At 44.6% G+C, this 24,780-nt stretch overlaps 2 protein-coding genes across 9 annotated transcripts in view; both read right to left on the bottom strand.

Moving 5' to 3' along the window:
• Window positions 1–7,128: 7,128 nt before the first annotated feature.
• Window positions 7,129–20,163, bottom strand: cnpy1 (canopy FGF signaling regulator 1). 3 transcript variants are annotated; one of them, XM_061796744.1, is made up of 6 exons: window positions 20,044–20,163; window positions 18,768–18,872; window positions 17,517–17,632; window positions 9,722–9,934; window positions 7,825–7,921; window positions 7,129–7,291 (listed from the first exon to the last, which is right to left on the bottom strand). In XM_061796744.1, the coding sequence occupies exons 1-6, from the start codon at window positions 20,048–20,050 to the stop codon at window positions 7,251–7,253; spliced, it is 579 nt and encodes a 192-aa protein (XP_061652728.1). In that variant the 5' UTR covers window positions 20,051–20,163; the 3' UTR covers window positions 7,129–7,250. The 3 variants fall into 3 exon arrangements, with proteins under 3 accessions (XP_061652728.1, XP_061652729.1, XP_061652731.1); XM_061796745.1 differs by lacking the exon at window positions 20,044–20,163 and adding an exon at window positions 19,291–19,516; XM_061796747.1 differs by lacking the exon at window positions 20,044–20,163 and adding an exon at window positions 19,058–19,196.
• atg10 (ATG10 autophagy related 10 homolog (S. cerevisiae)) overlaps window positions 20,059–24,780 on the bottom strand; it is a 24,262-nt gene continuing 19,540 nt past the window's right edge. For 5 of the 6 annotated variants that reach the window (XR_009791709.1, XR_009791711.1, XR_009791714.1 and 2 more), the window contains one exon: window positions 21,524–23,053. The gene's annotated coding sequence lies outside the window, so the exon portion shown is untranslated. Of the gene's footprint in view, window positions 20,200–21,523; window positions 23,054–24,780 lie in introns of those variants that run through there. The other variant, XR_009791712.1, reaches the window with a different exon arrangement.

The raw sequence follows: 24,780 nt of genomic DNA, 5'->3' as shown, positions 1-24,780 counted from the left end.
GGCCGACCTTGCAGTCGGAAGCGCTCGGATGCCGGCGTCAGGACTGCGAACGGGGACCGCTTTGACCCGAGTGCGACCCATTTGCAAGTGTGGGCTGCTTGTCCTCACGAAGCGATGCGTGCGTGCGTGCGTGCGTGCGTGCGTGGGAGAGAGACAGAGAGAGGGGGGGGGTGTGTGTGTGCCACGGCATCATGTTTGGCAGAGACATTGGGGCCGAAAATATGCTTGGATGGCGCACGGGAGGCCCTGGAGTGACGTCATTTACCAACTCGCAACTCTTCCGGGTTCAAGTCAAGCGCTTGCTGTTGCGCGCTCTCCTCAAAAATGGAGGAAAAAGACAACAACAACAACAGCAGCAGCAGCAGCAGCGAGGAGGAGGAGGAGGAGACTTTTGGGACGCGCAACAGGAACGAAGAGCCAATCGGAGCCGAGAGACGCAGAAGCGGACCGACTGAGTGAGTTCGGCGGCCTCAGTCGAAAACTATACGCTGGAGTCCAAAGATTTGTCGTTTTGTACTTTGTCTTTCTCTGCTCAGCAAGGTGTGACGTCTTCGCGTCTTCACGCGCACCTTTTCTATTCCGGCGTCAGTCAACTTTTCGATTTCGTAAGCAGTTTGACGAGAGCGCGCAGTTGAAGTGTAACTAAGACGGCGTACAAGCGCCATCGGCCAACCGATTCCAACCGAGCAGCGGAGTCGTTTGCTTTTTTCGAAGGGGATCGGGCATCACCGGCGACGCTGGGCTGCAGAAGCTCCCACGCGCGGTGCGTTCAGGGAACATGCTTTCCATTCCGACGGCAGCAAACTATATGGACCTTTTATATGACGGCAGGCTACATTGTTCAAGGAGCCTGTTTTTTTTCCCAATTCGTTTCAGAACGACAAAAAAACAATATATTCGTATTTATAATAAAACAGCCATGTTTGACTCGTGTTTACATAAGTTATTTTGTTTCCCGCAATAATAGTTTGTTGACTGGAAAATCTCAAAGGCCTTTTGCTGGGCAGAGTTAATGGAGAGCCAAACCAAATGGTGCTCTTACTATACTGTGAATGTTTCTTCTTCTTCTTCTTCTTCTATATTTTTCTCGACTGATCAAAAAGTTGTCTGGCAAGCAAGTCAACAACTCATTTGCCTTAAAATGATGTAAATATAAGCGAAAATAGGTCGCAGTGTTGTTCAGAGCGAGGGTTGTGTTTTCTATGTGTGGCAAATGGGACTTTCACATTCAAAAGGCTGAAATCCCTCATTTCGTCGCGTCGTCTTCTACGGGGTCCTTTTGGGCCAGCATTTTTCAATGAGTGTGTGGCTAAATAAAAACTGAGCAAAGCGCTTGTTGGGATTTGATTTTCAACAACAGATGCTTTCAGCAAACCAACACAAAATAAAGGTTTGCAAAGCAGTCAATCGCGTCGATGAGTCTGTCATCTGGAACCGATTTGCATAACAATAACGTAGAGACGAACAGACAACATATATATATCTCTCTCTCTATATATATATAGGCAGACGAGGGAAAATAAATACAGAATAATAAATATTTAGTAGTACACATGTTCAGGGCTGCGTATAGCATATTTGAAAGTTTCCACGGAGTACGATATTAGTTTAAAACATTGGAATCACCGTAGAATATTTATGCAAATAATATATTTTTTTTTTCACCCCGAACATGTGAGGTCGAAAATATAGAACTTTAATACAAAAAAAATCGAAATGTTCAGAAATCACTCACTAAATGAGGGGGGGGGGGGGGAAAGAAACAAAAACAACAAGTGCAGTTATTTTGCACAAATGTTAAGAATGGAAGTGAAAAGCTGTAAAACATCTCTTCGTGCTGGCACCAAAATGCGTTCAACAACAGTGGGCTAAATCATAAGTAATAATGCAAAAATATCAATCCACTACTTGTTTGTGGATCAATAGTTATTCAATTGGTTGACAGAACAAAGAAAGTCTCGTAGCAAGAAGAAATGGTAGCTTGAAAGGAAATATTTCCTTGAATCTCCTTTTAGCAAAGAAAACGAAAGAAAGAACGTTGGCCCGAAACGAAAGAGACAAGAGTTCCGGGGGACTCGTCAGCAGAGTCAAAGCTGACTCGGACTCCTTGAATGGCTGCGAGAGGACTTCATCTGCATTTTCTTTTATTAGCCGTCTTGTGGATGGAAGTAACAGCCAACGCTCGCTGACTTGATGAGCGAGGAAGGGGGGGGGGGGGGGGGGGGAAGGCGCCGAACAGAGCCGCAGTCTGGGTTTGTAAATTGAAGGGGTAGGATCGCCAGAGAACCTGGACCAAGGTCAAAATACTTTGGGCGTCCGAGCCGCTGGCGGGGTGGGTGAGAAAAGGACCCCTCGGATCTCCTCAGTGCTTTCACATTCGAACGCGCAACGAGATGCGCTTGCTCTCACAACGTCAACATTTCATAATACGCATGGCGTCAATGCTTTCAATAGGAGTGACGTCATTGTACGTCATGACAGAAACACTTTTAGAAAGCAGAAAAGGTCAAAGGTCAGGGGGGGGGAAACGTCCAATTGTAACTTTCCAACTCAGACGTAAGCGAGTTTTCAAGAAACACACTTGTATTTCCAGCCATCCATTTTCTGCAGCGCTTCTCCTCACGCGGGTCACGGGCCAACGGGCGACACCCCGAACTGGTCGCCGGCCAATCGCGGGGCGCATAGAAACAAAAACAAAACCGCCGTTCGCACCTCGGGGCAATTTGGAGTCCTCGATCGACCTGCCGCGCGTCTTTCGGGCATGTGGGAGGAAAGCGGAGTAGCCGGAGGAAAAAATCATGCAAACTCCACGCAGGCGGGGCCGGGATTTGAACCCCGGTCCTCAGAACTGCGAGGCAGATGTGCTCAGTTGTATTTTCTGCTCGTGAAATGATTGATTCTCCTTTTTTCCATGATTATTTGTCCTGAATGAACAAAAGAACACAAAACTCAACCAAAAACATTTGTTTTCTTCCCCAACACTGTGAAAAAAGAAATGAATCGTCCCAAAGCTCAAAGTAACATTTGAAATTGGGCAATTCAACAACATTTGTCAAGTTTTGCTTTTGTGAAAGATGCTTTCCCGCATTTAACAACAACGAAATGAGTTTCAACAATGAAGACTCTCAAGTTTTTCCAACTTAATTAAGGACCGTTTTAGGCTCCAAAATACAATGTTTGTTGTCCAAGCCACGGTCAATGAGATTATTGTAATCTGTTACTTTCAAAATTCTTTCTGCCTTTTTCTTTCTTTTTTCTCTCTCCAAAGTTCATGTCCTTTCGCTTGTCCTAAATGCCTCTGCTCCAGCAAGAGGCAAATGGCAGACAAATAGAGCAGCGAGCTCCGACCTCCAGCCGAGGCACAAAAATGTCACCAAAGGTGAATACATGAATTATTGCATGTATCTAATAGAGGAGCGTCTCGCTGGCACAAATAGATGAATAAAGACACTTTGCTTGGAAATGGATTTGGTTTTTCAGCAATGAAGTCAAATTTGATACTTTCCCACTTCACACCTGAAGAGCGCTGACGGCACACTAATGTGGTTGCGAATCGCCGAACTCGAGAAGAGAAAAGTACATATGCGAGTTCTGATGTCCCCCGTGCCTCTGACAGACAAAAGATGAGCCATCAAGTTCCCCTTCCCCCACACGGAGTAATTTAGCCATAGTTCTCCAAAACGCTTCCTGGTCAAACCTGCAATATGGAATGAAGGGGACGGGGGCTTTTTGCTGCGGAAATATAATTACGGCCCTGAAAACTGGAGAAGGTGGAGAATGGGGGGGATGACATCAGACCAATTTCACACCCGGCCTTTAGATGGCCGCGCGAAGCCCGGGCCTTGCGGCGCTACACTGATCAAAGCCTGCTGCGGCCGCCCCAGAAGCCAAAAAAGGGGAGACTTAACTATGCTAATCTCCTGGACAAATATATTTTAATCTTGTTAGAATACAAGTTAATGCCACAGCTCAGTGACCAAACTTTATACCATAAAGATGAGGGGGGGAAAAAAAAAAAAAAAACATCAATAAATGAAAACAAAAAACCAAACCAAACCAAAACAAATGACTCTCTCTCTCTCTCTCTTTCTATTCACCAATATTGGTGAACCCAATATTTATAACCCAATTTCACTTAAAGCTTTCTTTATTATTTTACTTACCAATGAATCACATGTTTTGTTTGTTTGGGTGACAATCATGAGTGGGATATTGGACACTTGTATACAAGAGACCGTACATATGCAGTGGGGCCAAAAAGAATCGAGTCAGCCACCAATTGTGCAAGTTGTCCCACTTCAAAAGATGAGCGAGCCCCCCCCCATTTTCATCATCGGTATAGCTCACCTATGAGACACACAAATCCGCAAAATTGCATCGTCTGATTTTGAACCAATTTCTTATCAAATGATGGTGGCCAATAAGTATACCCTTTGTTGGCAATGACAGAGGTCAAACATTTTCTGTAAGTCTTCACACACTGTCGCCGGTGTTTCGGCCCGTTCCTCCACGCAGATCTCCTCGAGAGCAGCGATGTTTTGGGGCTGTCGCTGGGCAACACGGACTTTCGACTCCCTCCAAAGATTTTCTGTAAGGTTTTAAGATTTGGAGACCGGCTCGGCCACTCCAGGACCTTGAAATGCTTCTTACGAAGCCACTCCTTTGTTGCCCGGGCAGCGTGTTTGGGATCTTTGTTCTGCTGAAAGACTCAACCACATTTCATCTTCAATGCCCTTGCTGGCGGAAGGAGGTTTTCACTCAAAATCTCACCATATAGGGACCCTATTCATTCTTTCCTTTACACGGATCAGTCGTCCAGGTCCCTTTGCAGAAAAACAGCCCCGAAGCATGCTGTTTCCACGACCATTCTTCACAGTAGGTATGGTGTTCTTTGGATGCAACTCGGCATTCTTTTTTTACCAAAAAGTTCTATTTTACATTTCAGCTGACCATATGGCATTCTCCCAATCCTCTTTTGGATCATCCAAATGGTCTCTAGCAAACTTCAGACGGGCCTGGACATGTACTGGCTTAAGGAGGGGGCACCAGAGTGCACCAGCGCGACGGAAGGGAGGAGCATGCTGTTACAACGCGAGAGATTGCGTGATTTCCAAAGACAAAAACATGGCGGCGCCCCTTTTCACAAGTCTTTTTCCTTTTTCAGCGGCGGACGGTGGCTTCGTTCTTTTCTCCTTTCCTTCGCCAGCAGCGTTAACTCGTAGACAGCCACTTGCGAGTCAACGCCAACTCGTCTGTCACGGATGATCTCAGCCCTCGCGTCGAGCTGCCGCCGAAGAGGAAAAAAGCGGATTTTCTTCCACTTCAACCGAGGATTTACTTGATTCGACAGAGACGCAGACGAGTGTCCTCCTCTCAATCGACAAGAAATTGTCAATTACATTTGCCTTGCTTCGCCAGGAGATCGCCGAATTCAGAAAGAGCTTGGAATTCATGCAACAAGTGAAAGAACTAAGATGAGATAATATTGCGCTTCCATCAAACGTGATGTCAACGTCAGCGCAACTACAAACTCTTCGACTGGAATATAAAATCATGACAGAAACTACGCTGGACAAAAACCGTACAAAAAGAGAATACACTTTTTTTAAAATTATTAGAGCATCTTCGAACAACCCAGAGCAAAAAGAAACTGAAACTTTTATTAAGGATCTAAACAATCCTCAATCAAATAAATACGCAAATTAAAGACAGTCTTGATGTTCCTTTAACCATCACAGAATTACATAACGCGTTATGGAAAAAATATGCAATCAGGACGAGCGCCTGGCCCGGACGGAATCTCCGTTGAATTCATTAGAATTCATTTCTGGCCAATACTAGCGGCTCTATTTTTCAGAACAGTCAAGGAGACGAACGAAAAAGGTCAAATCAGTAGCCATATGAACACAGCTTCAATTAAATTAGGACTAAAGTCAGGTAAAGACCCCACTCTCCCGGCTAATTATCACTGATTCACGTAGATATCAAGATTATCTCCAAAGCCGAGACTTGAAAAGGTACTCCCGTCGATAACCCACTGTGATCAGACAGGCTACATTAAAAGGTAGAAGTTCCACAAATAATGTCAGACATCTGTTAAATGTAATAAGCATGTCACAGCGTAAAATGAAATGAAAACGAAATCACAAAGTTTTACTTAACAAAGAGGAACTAGACAAGGATGTCCACTCCCACCAAAGCTATTCGCAATATTCATCGAACCTCTTGCTGCTGCTATATGTCAGAATGCTAACATTAAAAGGTATCTGCTCGCTAGTGACAGAACACAAAATCAATCTGTAGGATGATGATGATATTCTTCTTTATTTACAGGAGCCCGAGTATTCTGTTCAGGCAGTCTTCAATCTCATTTTCATTCAAACATTTTCACAAATATCAGATTACTCGAGCAACAACACTCCCAATAACAGCAAACTCATGGACTACTGCAGATCAAATCCCACATGACCCTGTTCCGATAGGAAACAAGCATTTAGGTGTTAATATTTCGCCAAAACTCACAGAGCTAACCAATCGAAATTACACACCACTTCTGGGAAAAAAAATCTCTTCTGATTTAAGATGCTGGAATAACTTGGCGATATCACTACTGGGAAGAATAGCCACAATAAAAATGAAAACCTTACCTCAAATAACTTATTTATTCTCAATGATGCCATTTAAGACCACATTTAAACGGTTTCAAATTTCATATTGAAATGAATGATTATGAAGATAAATGCGTGTATGAAAAAAATAAACACAGTTAGAATTACTATTAGACCGACTGGTGATTTAGTTTTATGCAGGAGTTTGAATTGGAATTTACGAAAAACAAAGTCCCCAACTATTGTCGAAATTTCCGCGAGGTATGGATTTAGAAATTAGTATACTTGTTTCACACGTTAAATAGAAGAAGATATCACTAGATTACCACATTTACCTGAACTCCTAAATAAGGCTCACGATCTAAACGTATTACTATTAATTAGTGTACTATGTCATCTGTAAAACATTTTCTTCCGCAGGCGAAATATGACCACCACATTTAAAGTGAACATACAAAATGGAACTTCCTGCTGCATTCGTGTTCTCAATTTGTTCGATTCAATTATAAACAGACAAATGTTCACAAAATAGTTTTTATTTGTCAGAAGTTCATTTTATTAAATAGACCTCTCATTTCCCATTTCATTGAAACAAAGTTGGTCACACCACACCATTTTCAAACTTCCCAAAAAAAAAAAAGACTATAACTCCTCATTTGTGTTACTGGTGTCTTTACAGTAGTCTGAAACAAAAAAAACAACAACAACAGTAAAAACAGGAAATAACAACGAATGTTTGATATGCATGAATGCATAAATGGCGATGTGACGGTTGGATGTGTGATTCGAGATGATGCTGGGTGGGACACTACTGGACAGCAAAGCTCATTGCATTTATTTGATTATTAGTTAAATAACTCAATGATGATTTCACTTGAGTAAATAAGCACTTCTGAAAAGCTCAATGTAATTGTACTTCATCACTTACAAGCAATGAATCTAAAACAGGAAACTGTGATGACACAGTATGTACATTGTGAATTGTCGCTGGTGAAATTGCACCATGAACATCGAGAGAAACAATTGAAAATAGGGTTTGTCTTCCTAATTATGTTCAGATTCATGTCTACAGCTCATTTAAATGTGAATCTAGGAATAACTGATGTTGAAAGCAAATAGCCACTGGAAGTAAAGAGGGACGGATTGTCGTGATGGGCGGGTAAACAAAAAGCTGAGTCATGCGCGTGGTAAATCTTGTGCAAAGGAGCTGTGGTACCTGAGACGTTGTTGCATAACTCCTTGTGCGCATCCTTGGTGTTCTGGCTGAAAAGCGCAATGATATCATCCTCCAGCTCCTCTACGATGGTTTCACACTGCGCGGAAAGAACAAAAAACACAACAGAAGAAAGACTTGGCCTGGAGGTAAAAGTAGAGCAGAGTGGCCATGCGTACGCGCACACACACAGTATTGTCACGGTTTCTCCCCCCCCCCCCCCCCCCCAAACACGAACGGAGGACTGCTGTCTGCAGGGCTGTGGCCATTTTCTCCCACTGCTTGCCCAACTGTTCAGCCATTTTGACTGTTCCGATTCACAGACATCATTTCTGTTGGCGCCGCGGACTTTCACGCAGACGACACGGGTTCGATCACCGGTCAGCGACACATCACCCGGCCGCCGCTGGTCCCGAGCCCGGATGCAAAATGGGTGGGCGGTGTCAGGAAGGGCATCTGGCGTCAAAACTGTGCCAAAACAAATCCTGCGAGTGACCCACTGTGGCCACGGCGGAAGTCATCGCAACAACATTAGGATTAGCGGTCTGATACCTTTGATTGGCAATATGTTATTCAAATAGTGAAGAAAAAAAAAAAATCGATACATTTGAAATGCATGCACCAAGTGAATCAAGTGGTTTGGAGACATTTTCAAAGTCATTTGGGGTTTCAACTTGATGTGTTTTTTAGTTCCAGAGTCGTCATGGTTTCCCATTTGGTTGTTGTTGTATTTTTTCCCCCCTTCACAAAGGTGAATTGCATTTGTTTGCGAGTATATCCATCCTCATTAAAGCCAAATTTCAAAAGCAGTGTTGGTGACAGCCAGGTTGAATGGGGAGTGTAAAAGTGTCCCACAGGAAAAACTATGTGGGCCAAACTTAAGCCCTTAAAAAAAGAATTCCCATTTCCAGCCTTTTGAATTCATATAATGGTATTGTTTAGTGATTATGAAGGAGTGGAACATCCAAAAGGAAATCAGATTTCTGCATAACAACACTGATTTGCATCCCCTACAAAGGCCTCGCCTTCATGATATCCGAATATCCCATTTAGGAAGATCCCTCATGACGAACAACGATCCAAGATTTGAAGTCACCGAACGACCGCTGCACAAAACGCATTTGGTGCTGGGAACCGATAAGATACACGTTAATTCATCTTATCCGACAGATGTGTGTTATTTGAGGTATATAGCATTTGACGTGACAAAGGTTATGACAAATAGGAAGTTTGAGGAAAGTTGCATAAAGAAGGATTATGATGAAACATAATATAGCCCTTTAAATGAGGCTTTAGGCTTTAAATCATTCACTTGGTGAAAGCAGAACGCCGCAAGGATTCTTCTTTCCTTGCAGCTTTATGTGAGGACTTGTTCACGGGACAAATACCATGGCAATCTTACCAAGCATTAATAATCAAGTCTCAAGCTGGAAACTGCGCATACAAATCTGAATTCAACTCAATTCTGAATAGAAAATCCAAGTGCAATCTTTTTTTTGCAAATGAGAAAGAAACATGACGCAAAACTGTGTAAATGCAGATGTGTAATTTACGCAGGATGCCTTTGAAAAACGACACTTTTAATCCCACGATATGCACATCCTGTTTTTGTTTGTTTGGCATGAGGAGTCATGGGGTCTACCTTCGTACTCAACGCTCACTTAGTTGAGCACCTTCGGCCATATAGTCGAATTGATCAAATGCAGACATTTAAGCCCAAAATGCATTTCTAATGTATTTCTTTGAGACAAATGACAACTTAACTCCTGATCAAAAACTACAGCACTATATGAACCTAATTTATTCAAATGTGTCCAAAATGTCGACCACAACCTAACTGGACTTCTTAAAAAGCCTAAAAAAAAAAAAAAAAATGAATGTAAACAGCTTTTGCACTCACTGCGAATTTCAAGGCACTGGGAGCTTCAGGTCCATCGAACTGGAAGTTTTTAAGGTCAGGGAAGTCCCCGGTGGAGCCACTGCTCCTCGGCGCAAACCTCATGTGTCGTTTTTTCCGGGTGGCGGGGTCCACGTGGAGGGCGTAGTCACTCATGGAACGGCAAACCCCATCCAAGAGCTCACCGAGGTGCGTCTCGGAACGAGCGAGGGGTACCTGGGACCAAAAAAAGAACGGTTCGGGACTATTTTCTCGCTTTCTTTACCGATATCCTTTGTTAGAAAAATCTAGCATGCAAACCAGTCAAATGGAGACCCTCATGAAATAGTGAAACAAACAAAAAGCATGAATTCGAGTAAAAGCAAACTTCAAAATCCGGTGTCATGGTGTCACTCTTCAATGTTAAAAGTCCTTTGGAGTGCCCTTGTGTTAGCTGTGTTACACCACAGGGCTCTGTAGGTCAGCAGTGTGACCTCCAGTTTCTTCATCCTCCCCCTCCAACTCTGACTTTTAACCTGTGCCAACATCTCCCCACCACTCCATGCGAACCCCACCGTCTTTTTCCTGTGCTCCTCCTCCGGAGGACAAAACAGAGAGCAGCCGCGTCTAGACGGGTCAAGACAGGTGCGGCGCCCGGAAGGACACCCGTATCTGGAGGTGGGTGGTGAGGCATGCGGGAGTAGGAGGAGGTGGGGACGGAGCAAAAGAGGGGAGAAAACACAGAGGGGTGCGTTTCCTGTCGTGAAAAGACAGGAGGCCTCGACAGAAGCTAAGTACAGGCTAAATAGCCCACACCTTCTTTTTTTTTTTTTTTGTAATCTGCTTTTGTGTGCCACATGTGCCCTGCTCCATCCTCCAGTGATCACACGGAGGAAATCTTCCTTCTCTTTTTTCCTTCAAAACTTGACGACGACCGTTCTTGGGGTGGACGGACGTGGCCGAGCGAGACTACATTCACAGATTCATGACAACTTTGACCCCTTTGTTAGCTCACAATCGGTTGCCATGCACAACATGCAACTTCCACCAAAACCTTCATTCATTTGCAATCGAGTCATTCTCGTATCAATTGATCAATAACGGCAAATGAAAAGACAAATCTTGGTTTCATACGAGTAAATGTCACCCATGCTGAAATAACAACACTTCTAGTACATTTTCCCAAAAGTTACTGATGATTTCAACATTTTGGCATTCACAGCAAAGGCAATGCTATTGCCAGAGCAAATGGCCGCAGCCCATCGAAATGCACTTCTTATGACACTGTTCTCTTTATACAATCGGAATAACAGCAAACTCAATATTTTGCCGTCTGCTGAGTGGCTCCCTCATCGTGGCACTTCAGCTCAAAGATCCCTCTGGTGTATTGCAATATCATACGGGTACTTCTCTCTACATTTGAATTTTCTCATTTATTGCGATGACGTACCGAAATAAATTGTGCAACAGAAGTCTGCAGATGACTATTGATGTGATTTATTAGCTGGAAAATGCAATAGGGACATAGCGCAAAGCCTCACACGATTCATTTGAGAACAATACATCACATCTGCAGGCTTGTCACACAAGATATTATTTAGGTGTGTCATATCAATAAATTACAACACATATATTCTAATTTACTGGCATGTACCCGGAATAAGGCTCTCTCTTCGGTAGCATAAAACGGTAAAGACAGCTCGAGCGAAAAAGAAGGACCGTTTGTAAAAGCAGCAGCAGCAAAAAAAAAAAAAAAAAAAAAGACCTCTGAAGATGCATTTGCGTTCGTCAACGTTTTAAAAAAACATTTCATTTCAGACACTTAACGGTAAAGATATTTGGAAAAATATGACTTTAGAATATTTTTTTTCTTCCAAACATTCATGACCTTTTGATGGCTAATCATTGGCAATAAGTCAAATACTCATGAGTAAAATTCATTTATTTTCAAAAGGAAATCAACAAAACAAAAACAAAAGCCACCCAAAGCCTGAAAGCAATCACTAATCCCCGTCGTGTCTTTAGGTCAAGCCGACCTCTTCCACATGCGATTCGTTCATTAGAAATGCGATTCATTCACAAGGCGATCCCTTGAGCTTGACAACGTTGTTGTGCTCAGGAGGAAGGAAGTCGGCGGAACAACAGAATGTTACGGCGCAAGGGCAAAGGTCGGAGGGTGAGCGATGAAGGATGTATGTCGCCCCGGCCCATGACGATGACGTTCATCTGTCAATCATTATCTGCCTGCAATAACCTTTTTCATATATTTAAACAAATATATATATATACACACATTGCGGGATAGTGTGTACATTAATCAGTAATCACTAAAAGGTACTTTTGCAAAATTGTCTAACTACCCAAAATCATTTTCACTAGAAATATTTTCAGATTGTATGTAGTTTGGCTACTAGTCTCATGAAAGTGTGAGATTTTGCACAGTAAAAATACTTTGTAACAGTGACACACGATTGTGGTTATTACGGTCCAAATTGAATACACAATGTGAAGCGACTGATCAAATCTTTACCGAGCGCTAGGTACTGAACGAAAAGTATTTCATAAGACTGTTCTTCCACTTTATTACTCTCTTCTGGGGGATTAAAAACCACAAAAAAAAAACCCCTTTCCCTGTCCAACAACATAACAAAACCATGTTGGTCTCTTGCAGCCCTTGGGCTTGTGTCTGAGTCATTATCATGCCATGCTACAAAATGGTTTAGAATTAAACCCCTTCCTTGCCAGTCGCAGCCCTATGAAAAGAAGCTGTCAGTCAATGTGTTGTTTGAAGAATGAGGTGGAAGGGGGTGCGTAGGGGGCAATCGGTTGGGCCAGAGAATAGGCTTCTCAGGGATGCTACCCTCCATTCAATTCCCATCGGACAGGGCGCCATTATTACACTGCTGTGGACGGGGGCCTTTCAGTTTCATTGTCCTGCTAAAATGGGCCAATGAAGACCCATAAAAACAAAATCATCTGAATATTGACTCCGAGGCAGATGGATGGAAACATTTCATGAAAACAGAACAGAGGAAAAAGCTTTGATGGCACAACTTCATCATGCCCAATTCAATACCAAAAATTGACATTCAATCTCTGAAAAGCACATAAAAACAAAACCTATTCATTCATTTTCCGCACCGTTTATCCTTATAAGGGCGCCGGCGTGCTGGAGCCTATCCCAGCTGACTCCGGGCGAGAGGCGGGGTACACCCAGAACCGGTCGCCAGCCAATTTCCGGGAACATATAAACCCTTATTCACACGTACGGGCAATTTAGAGTCTTCAATCAACCTAGCGACCGCGCAGGTTTTTGGGACGTGGGAGGAAACGGGAGTGCAGGCACGGGGAGAACATGCAAACTCCACACAGGCGGGGCCGGGGATCCAATCCCGCTCCTCAGAACTGTGAGGGAGATGTGCTAACCAGTTTACCACCGTGCCGCCCACAGCTATTTTCTGTCAGCATTTCAGAAGAAGCTGTGATATATGCAGCGCATAAAGCGGTGGTGTGACACAAATCGGAGATCTTGGAAGTATCCTCCCCCCAGACTCGCAACGGCCCGAGGTCAGCAGCACCCCATCCCCACTATACACAATGTTGATGGTGCACTGCTTCCAGAAATTCCTCTAAGCCGCCCAGAAGTTGTTCTCCATTGCCTCACCAAACCCCTCCCACGCCAGAGTTTTTGCCTCAGCGACCACCAAAGCTGCATTCCACTTGGCTAGTCGGTACCCATCAGCTACCTCCTGAGTCCCACAGGCCAAAAATGCCCAATAGGACTCCTTCAGCTTGACGGCATCCCTCACCGTTGGTGTCCACCAACGGGTTTGGGGTTGCCGCCACGACAGGTACCTACCACCTTACGGCCACGGCTCTGGTCGGCCGCCTCATCAATGGAGGTGCGGAACATGGTCCACTCGGACTCAATGTCCCCTACCCTATGTCTAATCAGAACGTCTCTACCTCGCACACCAGCTCGGGCTCCGTCCCTGCCAGAGAGGTGACGTTCCACGTCCCTAGAGCCAGCTTCTGCAGCCGGGGATAGGACCGCCAAGGTCCCCGCCTTCGGGCCACCGCCCAGCTCACAACGCACCCGACCCCTATGGCCCTCCCACAGGTGGCGAGCCCATCGGAAGGGGGACCCAGCCGAGCCACCGGGCGCTCGCGTTCGAGCCCCACCTCCGGGCCTGGCTCCAGAGGGGGCCCCCGGTGACCCTCGTTCAGGCAAGGGAAAACGTGATTCCGTCAATATATTCATCAGGGGTTTTTTTTAGCCGTCCTTTGTCTGGTCTCTCACCTAGGACTTGTTTGCCATGGGTGACCCTCCCAGGGGTATAAAGCCCCAGACAATTGGGCTCCTAGGATGACTGGGACACACAAACACCTCCACCATGATCAGGGGACAGCTCAAGGAGGGGAAACTCATATCAGTCAAATTGATTTCCTTTCGATTTTTAAAATGAAAATGTCTTTTTTGTTCTTGATCAAATTACAGTTTATGAAAATGAGCAATAGAAACCTGCTCAGTGGGTAACACTGCTGACTTTGTACACAGGGGGCTGGGGTTTGCCTTCCTTTATTATTTACATCCCGTTTCAATTGGCAGTCCAGTTTTGTTTTAAGCTTCGATACTGTATTTCTTCCATGTTTGGCTTTCATTGGGAGGAATTTTTTCTGGACAATACACGCACCGCAGCTGCCGCGGGAATTTCCTCACAACCACATCGTTTGTTTTTCCTGGTCTTCCTGAATCAAGTCTACACATGCGCAGTAAGATCGATTAGTCAGTCGAAATGATCAATGATTGATGATTTTTTTTTTGAAGCATGTGAATTAAGAATAATGGAAAAATAATTTTGATTTGCTCGATCGATCGATCGATAGATTAGATAGTTTTAGATGGAAGACTCAGTTTGGGGGGCGGGGAAGACGTTACGGGGTCTGTAGAAATTTGGGGACCCCGGGCATTCGCCTGTGCTCGCCTGACGGTAGTCCGCCTTCGTGAGGCAGAATACTGTCTGCCTCACCTTGTGCTTTTCTCTGCGGTTTGATGCAATCAGCAGAATGAAGAAAAGCAACACAAATATGAAATACATTAGCCTGACTACGGAAAATCAATGTTTTAAAAGTGTCTGAAAACGTTATATTGGAGTGGTGAACAGGCCTCCGCTGTTGTACTCCCATGATTTTACCGATAGACTCGCAATCTGAGGTGAGGCACGTCTTTGACATGATATCTATGTATATGAACATTGAGAAATTCCTTTGGCAATTGAAAATGGCTTCCCTCTCTGTCATTCAGTCCCATTTGTGAACCCTGAGATGTGTCACACCATTGTGTATCCTCTCATTCTCAATGCATGACTTCCCACCGGTCGCTATGAGATCAGCTTGCCTTCCAACTAAGTTCAATGTCTTTGGAAATCTTCAATGTGTCATTGTTACAGCAAGTAGGTTTACCTTTTGTGCCACAGAGCAGCCCCATGCCCCCAGGAAGTCCTACTGTGAAGAGGCCAAAGAGCAGAGACTTAAAACCAGCAAATCCTCCTCGCTGATGGCATCTAAGCTGCGACATCCCTCCCTCTCTGATTCACGCTCGGTCAAAAGCTGCTGAAAAGGAGGGAGCCGCGAGGGCACGGGATCAAGGTTTGACTTCTTCCGCGCTTCAGTAACATTTGATTGACTAAACGACAGGTGGAAAACTGTGTCAGCAAAGGGCAGAGCTCCTCAGCTCATCCCCGAGTGAACTCAACCGGAATGGTCACAATTCAGCAATTCTGCTCCACGATATTGGAAAACCTGGGTCAAGGTTTAGGAATCGAAGACTCAAGATGGCTTGTGTGAATAGCGTGGACGTGTATTTTGATTTGATTGCAAAGGCTAAAGGTAAAATGGTATATTTAATCATTTCAACAACAATAATGATGATCTAAATCAGAGTTTTTTTCCTTCAGTTGAAGACCCAAAATACAAATTGCAGCATTTTATGCAAAGTAGCTACATGTTCAATAGAGATAAAAACGGTTTCCTGATAAGCCGCAATAAACGGTGTAAACGGTTCGTTTCACCATTTCTAATTTGAATTCGCTTTTGTACTGTTTTATTTATCACCTCTAATAGTAGCTGCCGTTCAGCGATGCAACTGCAAAAAGAGAAGAAACAAGACGCAACACGTCGAAGAAAGCGGAGAAGATGCACGATGTTACAAAATATGGCAGAAGGCAAAACAGGTGACTGATATTTGTTCTCCTGCGACAGAAGACTAAGGCATAAGCGTTGGGACATTTCATTTTGAAGAGACTCGAACCAAGTATTAGCATTTCATACTTGATCATTTCTACTGTCGACAGTGGCACCTCGATTTACCGGACGCCGATTTAACCGATATCGGAAGTAATGGATCGTCCGAACAGTAGTTTCCACAGGCGTTGACAAAATCTGTTCATTCCGGAATCGGCCGCTGTCGTTTATTGGCACTGTGGCGCAATGTAGGCAGACATCGGGACACACAGAAATACCACGTGGTCAACCAGCAGCCGTGACTCCCGTGCCTACTTGACAGCCGTGTTGAACGTAGTGACGTTCCTATTTAGAGTTCAAAAGGCGCCTGATTTAGATGCTTAGTATCTCTCTCGTTGTTTCTTCAGCTGCCTGAGCATTGGAGCATCAGCTGAGGAGAAACAGGAGACGGACACCTGGCTATTGCCTACTTGCCACCATTCGCCTGAATCCAGAGTTTTGAACGTCATGTGCCCGTTTTCTTCATCTCATTTGTATTCCCGCTTTTCCCCTTGCATATGTCAGTAGTTTTCTACTTATCTCGCATCTTGGTTCGAAACATTTTTAGTTGAGATGATTTTTCTTCTATGTTGCAGTTTTCCGTTTGTATTTGCCGCTTGTTGCTTGCTTTTTGGTGTGCCCTTGGTTCAATAAAGGCGTGTTTAATATCTCTTATTTGGTTGTCTGTTTTGGGGTTCAGTGTATTTGCGCGTGCACACACGATCAATTCTACTTGTAAAAAAAAACTGCAAGTGTATCCCACGCATCTACGTATGATCACCGTCTCAGGTCTCGTATTGACCTAAAGAGACGACCGTTTCCTCTTTCCCAACGTTGGTCTGAAGAAACCCTCGAGGCCAGATATTTCCAAACTGTGGTAAGGACACTCCTGTAGGGGGGGGGGGGGGGGGCGCCAGCGTAAGCGCGTTGTTTTCACAAAAAAGGTCAAAACAGAGCATTTCCTTCGTGAAGTTTAGTTTTGAACTCAAAAGCAAAAAAATACCACTTCCCATTTTCTTGCAGAAGCACATTCATTTCTTAGGTCGTGCTGCTTTAGCTTCAAAAGTTCAAAACGTTTTTTTTTTAGAATCTATTCATTCAAGTGTGTTGGTTTGTAAATGCTTCCTCCATGACCCTTGAAATAGACAAGAGCGCCGGCGGCACAGTGAGCGACGGGTTACTGGTTCGCACACCCGCCTCACAGTTCTGAGGACCCGGGTTCAATCCCCGGCCGGCCCCGCCTGTGTGGAGTTTGCATGTCCTCCCCGTGCCCGCGTGGGTTTTCCGCGTGTACTCCGGTTTCCTCCCTCATCCCCCAAAACATGCAGGGTAGGTTGACCGAAGACTCGAAATGACCCGTATGTGTGAATGTGAGCGCTAACGGTTGTTTGTTTATATGTCGATTTGCTGGCAACCGGTACGGGTGTCGCCCACCCCTCACCCAAAGTCAGCTGGGATAGGCTCCGGCTCCCCCATGGCACGAGCGAAGACAGGCAGTGTAAGAAATGGACGGATGCTTTTCACTGCTGTATTTTACCTTTTTGTCTTTCACGCTTCCATCTGGATTGAGTCGAAAGCTGCCAATATTAATGGTTTGCTTTGGGTCCACCTGCTCGATCGAGTGCGTCAATTCGTCTACAATTGCACGGCAAGCTGGAAAACACACACCAAGTTCAGTGACAGGACGCCTTTCGGTTGGCAATGTACAATGCGCTTCATATGAAAATGCTGTACATCTTTTACCGAGTGGCACGCAAATCTATCGTGCAGATGACTGTGAAACGTGACAATCGCAGGCTAATGAAAGAATGAAAAGTTTCTTTCGTTGACACATTTTTCTCATAGAAACACAAACCCTGTTGCGAGAGATGCTCTGGTTTAAATATGATGAGATGATCTAAATATCGGAACTTTTATGTATTTTTTTGCACCTCTTCCTTCCTTTGATAATACAATAAGCTAAAACTAAATGTTTTCCCTAATTCCTCACAACAAAAGCATCACTTGTTGCTGTCTAATCAAACGCGTGTACGTGTATTTCCAATTTGGGACTTCTTTTTCCACTTATAAAAATGATTTTTCCGATGAAAACAAAAACTAACAAAAAGGGCAAAGACACATATTCTATATACTTATTAACTCATTGAGAAGTTGGACGCTGATTTTTTCCTTTGTAATTTAGTTGTAAAATCTCTCTTAACTATTGATCACACAAATTGATTGATGTTGATAATCCATTGTTTTTCAGATTTGTATTTTTTTATTTTGAAATGAAAATCAACTAAATCAAATGTGTTATTTCCCCCCCCACAACTTGTATGATTTTTGCCTTGTGCGCCCTCTGCGTTTGTCTGGCGACCAGTTCGCTCGCCCACAGTTAGCTGGGCCTTGCGCCACAGAAACGCCCGCGACCCCGGGAATGGATGGCTAGACGGGCCAGAACAGTCATGGACGTTGAAAAGTGGGATTCATGAAATGGACTGGCTTTCAGAATAGCCACCTCTCCATTCATCATCCAACAAGTGTCATCGAAGGACGAGTATTGCATTTGAGTTTCCTTTTAATCACCTCTTTTGACACTTTTATGACAGTTACGAATGTTACTTTTGACTTTGCCGAAGCTTCAACCTGGACCGGATTCCAAAACGGTCTTGAAACCACAAAGCTCCTCCAGTACATTTCGTGTACATGATTGCGACTGAAATGTGTGCATGGAAAAGGAATTTGCACTTGAGGACAAGTTTCACGCCAACGGACAAACATGAACATGTGAGGTAACGTTACATACCAGAACAGTAGAGCGTCTGGTCCCGCTTAGCCTGGTAGCAGCAGATGAATAACATAACAACAACAGTCGTCCGAATAATCCATGGGCCCATCGCGTGCCGCTGACCTGGAGAGAGGGCAGCTCGGGTCAAAGTGGAAAGACAACGGGCAAGCCCAGAAGCTCCCGAGACGCCAAGTCAATGCACGACTGCCGCGACTATTCCAGCGTCGCTCTATCGATGCCGAATTCAAGACGGCTGGCTCCACTGAGCTCTCAACAACCGAATTGTGCGCTTCATGTCCGCAACTTACGATCGTGACCATCATATGAAATCAAAGTTGCAGCAAGTTGCGTTGAGGTTCGGCGAGGTCGTTGCTCGTTCGCGAGTGCGGCGTGTCGTCGGAGCCTGCTCGAACCGACCGACAGCTAACGCTAACGCTAACGCTAACGAAGGACTGTTCGTAATCTAACAAATGTGGTTATATAACAACGACGACGACGACGACGACGAGCAACTGTCATACATGGCATTTTCGGGGTTTACCTGCTTTGGACTTCACACAAACTGTCAAATGATGTCGACCCTCTCAGGAGTCATTCGTAACATGACAACTACGTGACTTCCGGACAACTTTCAAACAAAACCAAACGTCAACCCTCAAAAACGTTTTGGTAATACCACCTAAAAATAACGTAAGACCTGACTCAAAACAAACAAAAACACACACGAACCGAGTAGTACGTTTGATTTCAGCTTTACAAAACAAAGTGTGCTTTATTTTGAAGGCAAATTGCTCAAAGTTCGCCACTTCCTTCGGACGCTGTGGCAACGTGCCTGGCTGCGGCGTCGCCACGTTCAGTCAGCCAGGTGCCCGTCAACCAATCGCATCGTTGTGTGACGTCATCATTTTCAACTCCCCAAGCTTTGGGATGGAAAATATTTGTGTTGACTTTAACCTGAGCAACCCTACATTTGATTCCAGCGCTATATACAATATACTACGGGTGGCAGTAGTAGTGATATGAAATGGATTTTAGGATCATATAAACCGCATATTATAATGTAATTCATCGCTAACATTGTCTTCTACCTCGAAAAATCAACAAAGTGTAAGCTAACCAAGTTTTCTTGACATGTGTTTTAAAGGTATAATCATGGCACGGACCAGTGGTGGAATGCGCAGAATCTAAGCACACATTACCGTCAAAATCTGTTTTTCTAATCATGTGGAGGCTATTAATTGACATTACTGTGCCGTATGGGCCATACATATAATAACAATGAAATTATGTCTACCGATCATCCATCCGTGCTTCTCCTCACGCGGGTCGCGGGCGTTCTGGAGCCTATCCCAGCTGGCATCGGGCAGGAGGCGGGGTTACACCCTCAACTGGTCGCCAGCCAATCGCAGGACACCTATAAAGAAACAACCATTCACACTCGCATTCACACCTACGCGAAATTTAGACTCTTCAATGAACCTCGCACGCATGTTTTGGGGATGTGTGTGTGTGTGTGCGTGCCGACTGACCTTTTCTAAATATATACTTTTAAAAGTACATATGTCCAAAATTATATATTTTAGCTTCATTATTTTCCTTTTGAAATAAAAATTATGAAATGTTAACAAAGATTTTGGTTAATTTAGGCTAATTAATCTGCAAAAGAAAACAACTTCAAACTCGAATTTAGCACGGCCAATTACATTCGTGTGTGATTTTTTTTTTTGATAGCGAAATGTTGACTTCTACTGTTTTACTGAAATTTGAAGCCGTTTTTGAACAGGTTTTCAACAGGCGATATCGCATTCCCCAAAAAGGCAGCCCCCCCCCCCCCACATAAGAACTTCAACCCATCATCCCATTTTCCAACTTTTTGCTGCGTTCTACTCAGGTTGAAGTCACCGTTCTAAACAGAGAATTGTATTTTGGCAGATTCTGACGTTTGGGAAATCTGGTCATGTTGCTCCTCGGACCCGCTTGTCCTGGGTGACCCTGAGGTCCCCACAACGCTTGCGGCAACTTAGCCTCTAGGATCAATGGGACACACCAAAAAAATGAGTCGTACTGTGGTGTATCTGGAGATATACATATTTTCACATATTGATCATCATCAATTATATCACAATTGACTCGGTTTCTCACCCCTAATGTTCCGTTTTAAGTTGTACGCAGCACATTTGGAAGTAGTTGTTTTTTAAAGACAGCTAGGTGTGTGACCTTGACAACAGGGCGGCTTTGTGCATCTGCCTGACAGCTTTTCACTCAAGGCCCGCTGATAAACTCTGAAGCATTGAAAAAAATATTGACATCCTCCATGTCAAAGTGACAAGGTCATTGTATTCCCCCTCGTTTGTTTTCAACAACCCCGCATTCATTCTTTTGTACGGCTATCGAGATAAACAATATCGGCATCAATATAAAAGTAGACTGGATCGCTGGCGGCGGTCACATTGTTGTCATTTGGTTTATCTTGAATTGTTGTCCGTCAGTCTGTGTACCACGGGTGCGTCCGGCATTTTTTTGGGGTGCGGCGGCCAAAGGCATTCGTTGATGGGTAGGCGGCCACGCGGGGGGAGGGGTCGGCGTTCCGATCCACTTTTTCTGTCATCAAACCGAACGGTAGACGGACGGGTGTGTGCCGCCAGACTTTCTCAGGTGCTGAAAATAATAATTGACAGCGGGGAAGGCGGCCGATCGAGTTTGCCTGCCGCTGAAGCCGTCGTCCAAGTCTGTCTGTTGGTTTGTCTGTCTATAGTCGCGTACTGATGTGATGATATCATTGAAAGCCCCTTGATTCCCCCCCCCCCCCCCCCCCCCGAATTCTGCGCCAACGATTGTTAAACAACATTAAAACAGATGGCAGAAACAGACAGAACAATCATTGATTGTGTAATGTATGTCAAAAGGAGCTTCTTAGTGCTCGGGGTGAGTCGAGTCCAGCACTCACTAGCGCCACCTAGAGGTTTAGAGGCTTTTGACCTCAAGGGGCAGCGCAGGCCAAAACGCAGAAGTTCCTGGCAAGGCCGACCTCGGAGACTTGAGCTTTACCTGGCTGTTCACCGTGACCAACAGCAACTCTTAACTCTTAAGAGGATTACGGAGAGGCGAGCGTAGCGGTAGCGCCTTTAAAGGCTGGCTGCATGTGACATTTTTTTTGCCTGATGCCACTGCACACAAAGGACACGGGGTTGATGGGTTGTGGGGGTGCAGGGGGGCGGGAGGAAGAGGGAACCTATTTGGATATTTTGGGGGGGGATGGTAATGGGTAAGAGGGGGCGCTAAAGTGGTGGAGTATGGAAAGGTTGGAGGAGCCAAATGACTGATTGCTTGCCACATCAACATGGTTGCATTACTTCATGTTACAAATGTATTCTTTTGATGAATTAGATTGGATGAATGACGCGTTCAAGTAAGGACATGAAACTGTCGACAAACAAAGAATATAGAGCTGTTTGTTGTTTTCTGGATAAAATCCAATATTCTCTGATGGATGTGCCCTGCTAATTTCACTTTGATTCCACGGCTCTTTTCAAGCCAGCGTGACAGCCGACCGGTCTGGCGGGCGCGCTTCCAGAGTCACCGATTGGAGGTGTCAAATGGAATCATTTCATTATACTGCGTGAGGGAATCGACCTTGACGTTCAGTAGCACGGCTGTAATTTAGAATTCAAAGCGTTACGGAAGATTGCCTGTCAGGTCCGATCCACCGCCAGGTCATACCGCACGTTTCGTTCTTCCGCCAATTATCACCGACGGCAAGCGCAGCCTTTATTTTTTTGAGAAAAGCTTTATTCTGAGTTCAGGTACACACCGAATGAAAATATTCAGTCCGCCGTTACGATGGTGTTGTTGTTTTATTTCAGTCCACACACCGTAACACGAGCTAGCCGCTTAGTCACACTCACAACAGACTTGTTTTCATTCAATATTTTGACGGACTGCCATTGAAATGTTCTAATCAGTAATAAGGTCACAAGTGGATCACCAAAACCTAGGTTGACCTTTTGAGTTTGATAGGGAGCAGTGACGTGGACGCTGACGAGGAAAGGCGGCATCGAAAATGCAAGGGTGGAAATAGGTTTTGAGGCGTCATACAACGTACGTGCTGCGTGTTTGTCGTGTGTCCTCACTGATGAATCCAAGTGTTCCTTTCCCACATGAAGCAAATATTCGTATGTTCATCTCGCTCCAGCTGTGTTTCCGTGGGATTACACCCGAGATTACGTGCCACCGTTCCTGCTCGTGCCCGCAACACGAGTTCCCAATCCACCCCGTTGATATTTAGGTAGACGAGGATCCCCTGACTGGAAATTAAAAGAGAGGATTACAGCACAAAGAGGCCTCTGCATTCGGCAAAGATGATCAGTATGTATTTTCATTGTTTCTTTGGACAGTTCCAAGTTTCGCCGCATGACCAAATCATCCGAGTCCACAGAGTTTCCAGGGAGTCTCCCGATTCCAGTCATTCAACCAAAAGCGTGAAGCCAAATCATCCGAGTCTGCTGTGATGATGAATCCAGTGAATCATCATCTTTCTGGAAATCCGCAAAGTCACCTTGTGTACTCAGCGCCGGCCAGGCTGACGACTCCTTGAATCTGGGTTAATGGAGACCCAGGACCCCTGATTCTGGTCTGAATGGAGAAATATTTTCAACCAGATGACAGTATCCCATCCTGATTTTCCAGTGAAGGAACAGTAAACAGATGAGATGATAATCTCACTTCATTTCCGTCCGCTGAACAAATCCGACGAAAATGTTTGGCCCCGCACAGGGGGCCACCTTTCCTAAAATAGGGGCATCTGATTGTATGGGTGGGTAGCTTGTTTTGAAGGTAAATGCAGTCAGAGCGCATAGCGCACATTCCGCGGATTCCGCTGTGTGGACTCGATCCACTTGTCGGCTGCACACTTTAGCCGAGGCTGCTGTCAGCAGGCGAAACTTTGCTATGGCTCAGCAGCCTAACATCTTCATTCACCAACTGTCATTACAATCAGCAACAGTCTTATCTCAGCACTGGATATTTGCACTCCGTGTGTGTGTGTGTGTGTGTGTGTGTGTAAGAGAGAGAGAGAGAGAGAGAGAGTGAGGGAGCGAGAGAGAGAGAGAGAGTTTGTGTCACGGCTATGGCATTCAACGCAACATGTAAGCATACATAAGGCGCGGTGGGGTGGAGATGGACTTGGGATAGACCAATCACAATCGTCTTTGCAGCTGCAAAATAGTGACGAGTCACAGTGTTGCTAAGATTTGACTTGAACGTAATCCCACTTGAAAGCTAAAGCATAAAGTGGGCATTTGCGGGACGATTTGTTTGTGAGACGTCAAAGACGTTACGTCACCTTTCGTAGACGTCCTATTTCCCGCATCATTCATACCTCCCCTTCCCTTGCTCACAGGTATGAAGACCAGCTACGCCACCCCGGCCGAACGATGTGCCGATGTGGCGGCCACGCGGGGGAGGTCGACGTTCGCACAGAAGGCAATGCGTGGACACTCAAATTAAGTCGGAACTTGCCGATTCCTCAAGCGATTTTCATTGAAGGTTACTGTTTTGTCAACACCGAAGCATAGGCTATAACATTTTTCAAATACAGAAATATGACGAGGCCGTTGTCTCCTGTGACGGTAGATCTGTGCACAAAATGATGATGATCATTTGTTTTGTCTCCTTATGTGTATTGTTCTTTTCCAGAAAGCTTTGCTTTCTCATATTGCACATTAACATTTACTTAGAAAATCAAGTGCATTACAAATCACATGTATTATTATTATTATTATATTCATAGTACTCGTATTACTAGTAGTAGTAGTAGTCATCTCCTAGACTCTGTCACGTTAACATAACCAGCAGAATCGTGAGTTGATAACTGTTAAGTCTCTGTCTCGGGTTTCAATAACTGGAGGTTAAAGCCAAAAACAGAAATATCATGCCGTTTTAGTTGATTGTGAATTGAATTCAACACTGCAATAGACCAAACTCACTAATTTGGTGCATTATTTTAAGGTAATACTGTATTGGGTATCTAACT

This window comes from Phyllopteryx taeniolatus, chromosome 14 (genome assembly GCF_024500385.1).
Source record: "Phyllopteryx taeniolatus isolate TA_2022b chromosome 14, UOR_Ptae_1.2, whole genome shotgun sequence".
Lineage (NCBI taxonomy): Eukaryota > Metazoa > Chordata > Actinopteri > Syngnathiformes > Syngnathidae > Phyllopteryx > Phyllopteryx taeniolatus.
Note: the sequence above shows the minus strand (reverse complement) of the source record. Positions and strands in the feature narration are given on the sequence as shown.

Coding starts and splice junctions, on each gene's coding strand:
- cnpy1 (XM_061796744.1), bottom strand. Junction 9,935..17,516: donor GAAGCGTGAAAGACAAAAAG/GTAAAATACAGC, acceptor TTTTGGTCCCAG/GTACCCCTCGCTCGTTCCGA. Junction 7,292..7,824: donor GTTATGCAACAACGTCTCAG/GTACCACAGCTC, acceptor TTTTTGTTTCAG/ACTACTGTAAAGACACCAGT.